This window comes from Gymnogyps californianus, chromosome 1 (assembly GCF_018139145.2).
Source record: "Gymnogyps californianus isolate 813 chromosome 1, ASM1813914v2, whole genome shotgun sequence".
NCBI classification, from domain to species: Eukaryota; Metazoa; Chordata; class Aves; order Accipitriformes; family Cathartidae; genus Gymnogyps; species Gymnogyps californianus.
In genome coordinates, this window is record NC_059471.1 from 30489036 (window position 1) to 30499005 (window position 9970).

Below are 9970 nucleotides of genomic sequence, written 5' to 3' on the forward strand. Positions count from 1 at the left end.
ACATTAAGACTAAAAGTAGAAGGTGCTGGTGCTGTGCATCAGTGTGAACACAATTTGCTTTTAAAGGTATTAAAAAGATTTGGTAAATCTGAGCTTGAAATGAGTTTAATCCTTCCGTCCTTTTGCAGTGATCATTAATGCAGTCTTAAACAATTACCAGACCCAATCAGTGTCCCCTTTTTCATGATGATTAATGTTAATAAGTGGAGAGTTTACCATTTTCCTATCAAAAAAGTTCTCTGCTCTGGGACAGAGGGTGAGTTGGATTGTTATTATGCAAAACTACCTTTAATTTGGAATGAACACATTAATTGCAAACTATGTAAATAGAGTTGTTAATGATTTTCAGAAGAGGAATATTGAGCCTGTAAGGATATCCTTCCCCAAGATGGTTAAGAAAGATACCAGATCACACTAAAAGGCATGCTATTGGAAAAAGGTTACATCACCCTCCACAAATTCAGGGTGACTTGAGTTTTGTACTTCTGCCATTTCTGATTTGGAAAAAAGCTTTCAGATCTTCAGTGTGGAGGCTTAGAGGATGTGCAGCTTCTCCAAAAAGCTTTTTGTTTCCCCCCCAAAAAAAGCTTCAAGGAGGATTAAAAAAAAAAATTCCCTTCCTGAAATAAGCAGCTTGGTAAGCTGTTCCCTTGCTGACTTCCTCCATAGTCAGCTGAGCCACTGTGACTAACTTCTGCTCCTCCTCCTTATCAGGAGGTATGTGGCTCCAAGATAAGCGAACAGTCAGGAGCCAAACACTTGCAGCCTTTGAGATGCCTATGGAGGGAAGGGATCAGAGGATTGGGCTCTCTTAGCCACTCTGTGAATAAATGCCAGATTTTTATGTATGAAACATATGAGTTGCTGTTCCTGAATTAACGATAGGCATGGCCCAGGCCTTGGGAACAGCTGATTTCGCTTATTTTAAGAGGCATTTGAAAAGATTTGGAATAACTTGAAAGGATTCCAGTGTGCAACCATGTCATGCGTTGCTGTTGCTCCCATTCTGTCTTCCCATTCCTCCCTTCCTTTCCTTTTCCAGTATGTTGCGTCCCATTTCCAGTTAGAGTGGAGATATTGTAGGCTCAGCCTTGCTTGACCACTTGCAATTGCTACCATGTGGACATAATGCTGAGGCCTTGGGGTGCCCAGCAAAACAAACAGCGCGCGGTGGTAACGTTGTGTCCCTTCAGTTCAAAGGGCCAAACTCTGTCCTCGGATACTAACCTCCATGGGATGTTGTTGGTTTTTTCCAGTGGTACCCGTCAGCAGCATTTAAGCGGGTGCCATGGCATTCCTCACGCTATCTCACATGTATAGTGCTCGTTGTGGGGAAATTGCAGACTCAGAGCAGAACCTGATCAGCTGGAAACTGCTTGTTTATAACCACCAGCAGCACACTAGAGTAACTCTAGAAGTGCAGCAGAGCTTGCCTTTTAGGTCCTCACTGAGGAGCTGGGTTAGCTGGATGTAGAAGCATTCAGCTTCTCCCCAGTGGGCAGGGTGGTTATAGGGTATGTGATAGAAAATTGCATTGTGAATTAGCTTTGTAGAGCGGGTCAGAGAAGATTGTTTTCCTCTGATTTCACTTCTTAAATTGAATTCTAACTTCTTGAGAACTACTAAAGGAAATCCTTAAATATTTAAGAGAATGGGGGAAAACACCACTGGCTGGTTGTGCCCTGTTCTGCAGTGTCCCTGCCTCCTGTTTCTGGGTTAGTGTCCCTCAGCCCGGTTCTCTTGTCAGCTGTAATGATTCCATGCTAATGTAACTGGGAGAGGAATCTTGTGCTCTGCTTTTAATCTCATAAATTTTAAACTGTGCCTGCATTTTTAAATTGTGCTTGCAAAATACCTGTGCAGTCCTGGTTGAAATTACAGTAGACTAACCACAGTGATTTGAAATCAAAGGTCTGCTGAGAAGTGGATACTTGCTGCTCTGTCTGAGCTGCCAAAAGATTTGGGTTTAAATTACCTGCTTTAGATGTTTCACCAGTTAGACACAGTCGAAATGAAAAAGTGCTTGTTTTGTAAGCATCCAGATTCCAAGACTCCCGTGCCCCAGCTGACCCCAAAAAGGGCATGGGACTCTTACCTCCCTGAGGCAATTTCTAATTATTGGAGATTCAAAACCGTAAGATAGAAATGAAAATGATGAGCACCTCTAGCACAAAAATGTTTTGCAGGAACATTTCATGGCTGAAAATGCCCCTCCAAGCTCTGAGAACATTTCACTCATCCAGGATGCTTTGGGTGGGAAATTAAAGACAAACAGAGCACCCACTTGCAGTGCCTCCTTCCATTCTCCATTGAGGAGATGCTTGATCTTCCTCCTAGCTCCAGCTCCTTCTCTTCCTTTTGCCTGAGCAAAATGGAGCTTCTGCCTTGCAGCACCATCCTAAAGGCCTGTGGCTGCTTTGTAAAGCTGCGTGTCCCAGACAATGTATGCATGAGGATCAGCCAGTATTTAATCATCAGGAAAAGCTAACACACCTCACCCCTTTCCTTCTCCTCCATAAATAATCCAATGGGGTCACCTAGAGTTGTAGGCTTTGAGAGTCACCAGTTCTTCTCTGCATTGATTTCAGTGGAGAGGTCTCAGTCTTGAACATGCACACTTTGAGGACCAAATATTGGGAAGGGCTCTCCAGCTCCTGTGATGGATTTGTGACAGTTATTAGTGGAGCCTGCTTTGAGTTTGCCTGTAGGGGAGACTAAATCTTTCAGACGTACGTGAACGTGGTGCGGGTATTCCTTTGTCCTTACGCATTTACAAATAAAGGCTAATAACGAGCTCTCTTGGCTTTCACATAAACAATTAGATTATTTTGAGGAAAACACCCTGTAGCGGTGAATTGGGATTATGCAACTTACTTGTTCTTAAGCAGACATTTAGTAAGAGATTTTACTGTTTAAATCTAAAAATAGAATGGGTACACTGTCTTTTGTGACCTTAGTTTCATTTTTCCATTCTCTTTCGTGCACATTACAGAGCTACCTCCTGCAGCTTGCACTGCAAACGGTCTCATGTAATTTCACTGGACTGACAGTTTCCTCTTGGTACGAAGCTGAAACCACGTTTGTGGGGATGTGTCCTCTCTGTTTCTTAGCTGGAGAGTTTAAAGGGCAAGAAGTGTTATGCGAAGCATTGTGCTGTAAGCAACGTGAACCATAAGGCACTTCTGTGGGCAGTTTCCTGACACAGTAAGATTGTGCGTGACCCCAGAGTAAGTCTTAAAATGCCCAATCCAGGGTATCCAACCTCTGTAATCGCTTTTGCTCTGCTGCAGTCCCAGAGGGTGGTGATGCCTGGTTATTAATTGTCAGGAAACAAAGTCAGATTCTCTAATCAAGTGATTTTGGTATTTGTTTGGAGAAATCCAGTGTATGACTTTTAATGGAGAAGAGAGCAACAGTTCTACTTTGGACAACTTTTGAAGCTTCAGCATTGATTTTCATTCCAGGCCTTTTGCAAACATTCACAAAACGGAACTGTGCTGAAACATCTATTTTTAGAGTAGGAATTTTAATACGAGTACTCTCTTTATTTTGGTCTCTGTCGCTTTCATATATCTGAATTAAGTGCTCTAGAACACGCAACCTTTCATAATAAAACCATAAGTTAAACAAAGTTCTCTGTGAAGTGTTTTAGTTTCAGTTATACTTCATTTCAGTAGAAATGTTCCAGATAATAGCATTAATAATTATTTCTGTTTTCAGGGATTTATCTCCTCCTCTGTGACAATACAGAGTTCTGAATGTGGGAGGCTCTTTTAAAAGTAAAGTCTCATGGTGGTCCTAATCCTGGGCTTTGTGAAGCTGATGAGTTGATACTGGCAGAATTGATTCTGTTTGCTTAGCCGAAGTATTGAATAACATTTCAGGAATTTTCTGGTCCTTTAACATTCTCTCTTTATGAGTCCCTGTTGACACTGAGCAAGACTGGCAGTCAAGATGATCTTTGTTTGAATGTTCAGTTTGACAGTTTTGCGAGGGGAAGATTATAATCTATAAATAATCGAGCAGGAAGATAAACAGGATGTGATGTCTTCTATTAAACTAAGTTCTTTAATTATTTGCTCTGATAATACCAGTTGTAGGACCAATATGAAATGCTGGTTTTTACTAGGTTTACCACTAAAACCTTCCAGTTCTGTTTGCAGACCAGATAGCTTTTACAAGAAGAATGATTTAGAATTCTTCCTTTTGAGAGTCAGCCTTCAGTTGTCTTTATAAGGAGGCCTAATATTCATTGATGGAAGATGTTCAGCACTTCAAGGTCAGTCCGTAATCAGATTATTTCTGAAAATGTGGGTCCTGTCAGTTTACTTGGTCGTTTTCTTCTCCTGGTCACAAAGGGGGAACTGAACTCCAAAATTAAAAACGTTTAATGAAGATCTGGAACGGGTACTTTCCTCATCCCTGCCCATAGACTTACGTACTGCTTTTCTCAACGGAAGCTTGTCCAGACGACTTAGGGCTTAATCATGGTCCAAATCTTGGAAGTATCCAGCCTCCATCAGCACGGTGACCTGCTGTAGGTCAGCACGTGGGGAGCTGCATCGTGGGGCTGCTTGAGCTAAGAGCATGAACTGCCGCAGTCTCAGCCAGAGCCGAACATTCGTACCCACGAGACTTCAAGATTTGTATTCCTTAGATAAGGCACAGACTGGAAGCTGTAAAGTATATTCAGTAGTGATTTACATCCCCAAACCCTTTATTTCTCATATGGGGAACCAACCCATCAATAGCAGCATATCAAAGTCATTTGCAAGGGAAGAGATACTGCTTTTAAGATGCTGCAGGCAGCAACAGAACAATCAGCTATTGACAGTCCATCAAGTGTAGTGAGAGTGTGAACTAGCTGTCCGACCCACTGATAGATGTGTCCCTGGTAAGATGTTGCACTTTGAGTGCTTGGAGCATCGTGCAGAAAAGCTGTTATTTTAGAGTGGCTGCTCTGAAGGGATCCTTGGAAGTTGGGGCTGTTGGTGCTACTCTTGAGACATTTTAGGTGGCAAATAGGCATAAAAATAAATTATTTGAGGTTATAGCTCAGGGTAGTCAGAGAAAGGTGATGTGGAGGCCTGTGCAAAGAGAGTGTGAATAACTACAGATACTATACTGTCACAGGGACCATGGTCTGGGCACTAGATGAAGGAAAACTTTGTAAAAGACTTTGGGCCTGGGCTAGGGAGCGTTCACCCAGCATGGCAGAGGTTGCAGCTCTTTCCCCAGAGCAGAGTACCTTGAAGCAGGGACTCCTAGGAGCAACCTGAGGAGGAGGGATCTAGAGGAGACAAAAGCATAGGCAGGGATTAGGGCTCTTACGGCATCAGGATGCCAGGGTTTAAGAGTACATGCTTTGCCTCACCTTTATGGAATTAAAAAAAAATAGTCTTACCTCCCTGTCTGGGCAGAAGTACTTAGTGTGGCACTGTTGATGTGTGCCGAGCGCCATTCCTTCCACACATGCCCCACGTGTGGCATTTTCCACACCACTTGTATAACATCCCCTAATGGGGGAGTATGAAGCCTAACGGTGGGTCCAGTCTGAATCCTGTCCCAGGCTTTACTAGGTGTTGTTTCTGGGGGCAAGGGGCTGTAATGCAGCCCGCCAGGACGGTTCGTGCGTGTTCCTCATCATGTAACACAGCACCTCCCTGCGCAGCTGGACGTGGCCCAGGTTTTCCTGTGGGCACAATCTCAGTGGAGATAAATGAACCTGCAGAAGAGCCCCAGGTCTGGAGCCAGCGGCCCCAGGGCCGGGCAAGTGGTGGTGCCGCCTGTGCTCGGCCGGACAGCATGCCATTCTGTACCGTCAGCAGATGTTTGTTTTCATTCTGGTTTGGACAGGCTTGGAGGGAAGCTGGACGTTTTCCAGTTCTGTCCATCCTTAATTTCTTCTCGTCGGGTAGAGAATAACTCAAGTTATTTATGTCGTGGCACAAGGGCTCGGGCGGTGTTTTGTTGACCAGCCATGGTAACCTCGGTGCGAGCCAGATGTGGGAGCTCCTCCCAGGGTGGCCGGGGGTGTGCTGCGCATGTGTTCCCACCACCGGCCCCCCGCCCCGTCTGCCCCTCCTGACTGATGGCCGCAGAGCCCGCATCTCCGCGGCACCCTGAGGTCCCTGGGAAGAGCTTGTCACCGCTGGCCTTTACAACCAGCCTTAAGTTTCCTGTCATCAGCTGGCACGTACAGCAGAGAAAATGTTAAAGAAACAGTGTCGTGGAGTAGGGGGTCATGTTCAGAGCTGGAAAACTCTGCAGCTTTAGGCTTTGCAGGAGTGGAGCCTCTGACATAGCTTTCCAAACCAAAACAAAGCAGGCAAGTCTAATTTTAGGCCTGGTTTAGCATGGAAATGATATCAATACTGACATAAAGCTTTTCTGTTCTCCTGATAATTAATTTCTATGTATTTAAGTCTTGCATGTGGGAGAGGCTGAGAATTGCTAGCCTGCTCTCAGCAGCTAGGTTTACAATCAAACGCTTTATCAACAAAGAACAGAATTAAAGGGAAGCGATATCACATGCAGGCATAGCTTTGCTTCAATTTGCTGTTGAACCAACATGTTTGTAACTCCTCTCTCTGAGCCTTGGGACAAGGTGTGTAGCGGCAGAGTATCTGCCTGCCAGCCTTCAGCTGACTTGTTAGAAAATAACTTACGGCAGTATTGTGACTGATGTCCATCTCTCTCTCTCTCTCTCCCCCTCTCCCTCTCCCTCTGCCTGGGTTTGTTTGCATGTTAGGTTTTTGTGGCCAGTCCAAACAAAACACAGCCTATTGTGGAAATCCTGTTGAAAAACCAACCCAAGCTAATTGAGTTTCTGAGCAATTTCCAGAAAGAGAGGACGGATGACGAACAATTTACTGATGAGAAGAACTACCTGATTAAGCAAATCCGAGACTTGAAAAAGCCAACGGCATGAAGAACTCCTCTCGTTTTCCACTGTAGGCATTAATCTCATTTGTTAAGTTTCTCTGTGTCCCTTAAACACCACAATAGTGCTTGAGAAGGCACAGCAAGTGCCTCGTTTTTATTTTGTCTTTGTTCCTAGATGTCAAGAGTATAGGGGTTTTACATGAAAACTAAAAAAAACAAAAATCTAGAATAATATATTATTTTTAATCAAGACTATAATTATTTATGTCAGTTTAGAATCTCTGTAATAGAAGCTGGTTTGACAGATTTTCATTTGTGCTCAAGAAGAATGAACCTCTTTGCTTAACTTTATCAGCAAACTCAAGCTGTTGGTGAGTGCGCAGAGTAGGTCTTCTGAGGACTGTAATGTTCCTTTGCACCTGTAGTTGTGACTTTGTTCTAGTGCTGCACACACACAAGACTGTGAAAGAGTACGTTCGTCTCTGGAGTTAGCTGCACTTATAGATCGGGTTCTTTAGTCAAAACAGTGGCAGATGAAAAAGCAGTAAAGGTCACGTTTTTGCTTTATTTTTGTGTTCTTTCATCTTTAAGTTTTCTTTTCCCCTAGATCAGAGGTTTTCTATTCAGTGCTAGGGAATGGATGAAGACATCAGCCAGATGAGCTGTTTCTACCTGCCTCCCATTTTCCTGTACGTGATCTACCTTGTGCTAGAGCACAGGCTATTCCCACCAGCTCCCAAGCAGACTGATGAGGAGCAGCCCCAGGTACATGGTGCCCATGTACTCCCCAATGGGAAGAAGGCAAGAGCAACACCCCCTCCGTCAAGGCCCATGCTGTGTTGCTAATAAAGTCATCCTGCACCTACTAAAATCAGCAAGAAGCCTGTCCCCTGTGTCAGTGGGAATAAATTTGGGTGGTGGCCAGAGCTACATGGCTGAATCATGCCAAGCGCTGAGCCCTAGCACCAGTGTGAGAGGAGGGTCCTCAGCGTCTTCCCATCCGGATTCAAATCCCGGCTGTGCAAGGCAGGGTTGAGCCGAGTTGAGCAAGGGGATGCTGAAATGGCCTCAGCCTGCACCGCTGCGTGGCCTGGGGTTCCTGAGTCTGCAGGTGCTCTCAAAGCCGAGAGCATTTATTGGATACCTAAATCAAGTGTGGGAGGCCATTGAGCAGCCCCAGGCACCAAAGGCTACTTGTAGTCTGGTGTTTTCTATCCTTGTTCATCCCGATGTGAATTCAGGTTCTGCGTTGAAGTTGTAGAAGGGGAAATCGTTGCACTGTTAATGTTTTAAGATTAATAAGCTCTGCGGTCCAAACAGTGTTTCCCAGGTGTGTTTGAAGAGTTTTTGGGGTCTTTTGTTTTCTAGCGGGAAATGAAAATGTTGCTCTGATGCTTTATTAGGAAGTGGAGTTTGAGAGCAGGGAGTGGAAATTTCTTGAATTTTTCTGGACAGCCTAAGTTCTGAGTTTTCCTATTTGTTGTAAGACAATTATTTAGCTAAAACTCTAGCTAATGCTTCAGATGAAAAGGTGAAACTGAATTGTAAAAACAGAACAAGACCTTTTCCTTCATTAAACTGTTGTATATTGGGGTGACTGATACATTAATTTATGTGCTTTAGAAAAGGGATGAAACGGAACAGATTGTGGACCTATGTTTCTTTCAGATGTCAGCTATACACAACAAATGTACATCTTAGTTGCCTGGAATAAAAAAAAAAAAAATATTTACAAGCTATTAAAGGCATGATTACTGATCACCCTTTATTTCTGTTTTTTTCCTCTTGCCTTTCTGGATAGCCAGACTCTGCGCAGTGCTAAATTCTTTCTCTCCTTTGCCAACCAGTTTCAGCAGATGGAGAGAGAGAGATGAGCTCTGCCTTCAGAGCTAATGCACTCTGCAAGCATCACATCTGCAGCCCTGGCTGGCAGGGGGCCTGGCGACACAGGCTGCAGTCCAGCTTAGCCTGACTGCGATCTTCACCCCCAGCCTCGTCGGTAGTGCTCACTATCGGTGGTAGCTTACGGGTCGATAAAGGACTGTCTCCAGAATCGCAGTCCTCTGAGCTAGTCATTTAAGTCTGCTCCTCTGAGATTTGGAGCCTGAAACCGAAGGGCACTTGGCTGTGCCCTGAGCTCCTGAGGTGGGGCCGGTCTCCAGGGCTGGATTAACACAGAGACACGTGTCCATTGCCTCAGCCTCTGGAGTCACGTGAGAACATCGGGCTTCCAGCCCGCGCTTGGAAAAAGCGTCTAATGGTGTATTGCTGGGGAATGCCTGCCCTTGACAATGTGAGCGCAACCCATGCAGAGGTGCCCGGTGCATCTGTGAGGGTGGTCAGCGCTGTGAGCTGCTCTTGTCTGTGTGGTCTGGAGACAGAAGAGCACTTGAAGACATCAAAACCTGGCTGTAATATGAGGAGCAAGGTTACACCCACACCCCGGTGTCGGCGTAGGCAGAGATGTGGCAGGCCAACAGGGAACGGAGCGATGGGCCCCATCCTTGCAAAGGCAGCCTTTTCCAGTGCAAGCAGTCATCAGACCACACGAGTAAGTAAGTGGTAAGGAGGGCTTGTGAAAAACGGGTCTGTGTGCATGTGTGTCTGCGAGAGAGGGAAAAAAAAGGAGTGGTCTTACAGTAAAATGACATGTGCCAGGCCCCCTGCAGCTTATCATACAAGCAGTTAGTCCTGAAGTAGATATTGCCAACACACCTCACAGTAAATGAGTCTTCCCCAAGCTCAACTTGCTTAGCTCTTTGAAAGAAGAAAAAGCAAAAGAAAGGATGAAGATGAAATTAAGCACCGTAATAATATTTCACAGCAGTGGGGACACATGCCTAATTAAATGAAAATGAGGTCTTTTCTAATGCAACTTTGAAATAATGATGGAACTCCCCATTTCCTTTGGTGCATTCCATCAAGGTGGTTCTTCTGCCTAAGCAACTGCTCCCACCAGGAACTCGCAATTTCTCTGAAATTAATATCTGGGGGAGCTGTGTGATTGCAGGACAGTTCATCAGAGTGAGGGCAGGGAAGAAGATTGTAGTCCGGAGAGAGAAAGAAGCTGGAGGACGCTTGGGCT

General features: G+C 44.9%; 1 protein-coding gene across 2 annotated transcripts in view; it reads left to right on the forward strand.

The window, feature by feature from the left end:
• The window catches only part of CAB39L (calcium binding protein 39 like), a 46663-nt gene extending 38027 nt beyond the window's left edge, over positions 1–8636 (forward strand). The window contains exons 9-10 of one of the 2 annotated variants that reach the window (XM_050899551.1): positions 6752–6953; positions 7493–8636. In XM_050899551.1, coding sequence (XP_050755508.1) covers positions 6752–6931 — 180 coding nt within the window. In that variant the 3' untranslated portion in view covers positions 6932–6953; positions 7493–8636. Of the gene's footprint in view, positions 1–6751 lie in introns of both variants that reach the window. The other variant, XM_050899543.1, reaches the window with a different exon arrangement.
• Positions 8637–9970: the final 1334 nt, after the last annotated feature.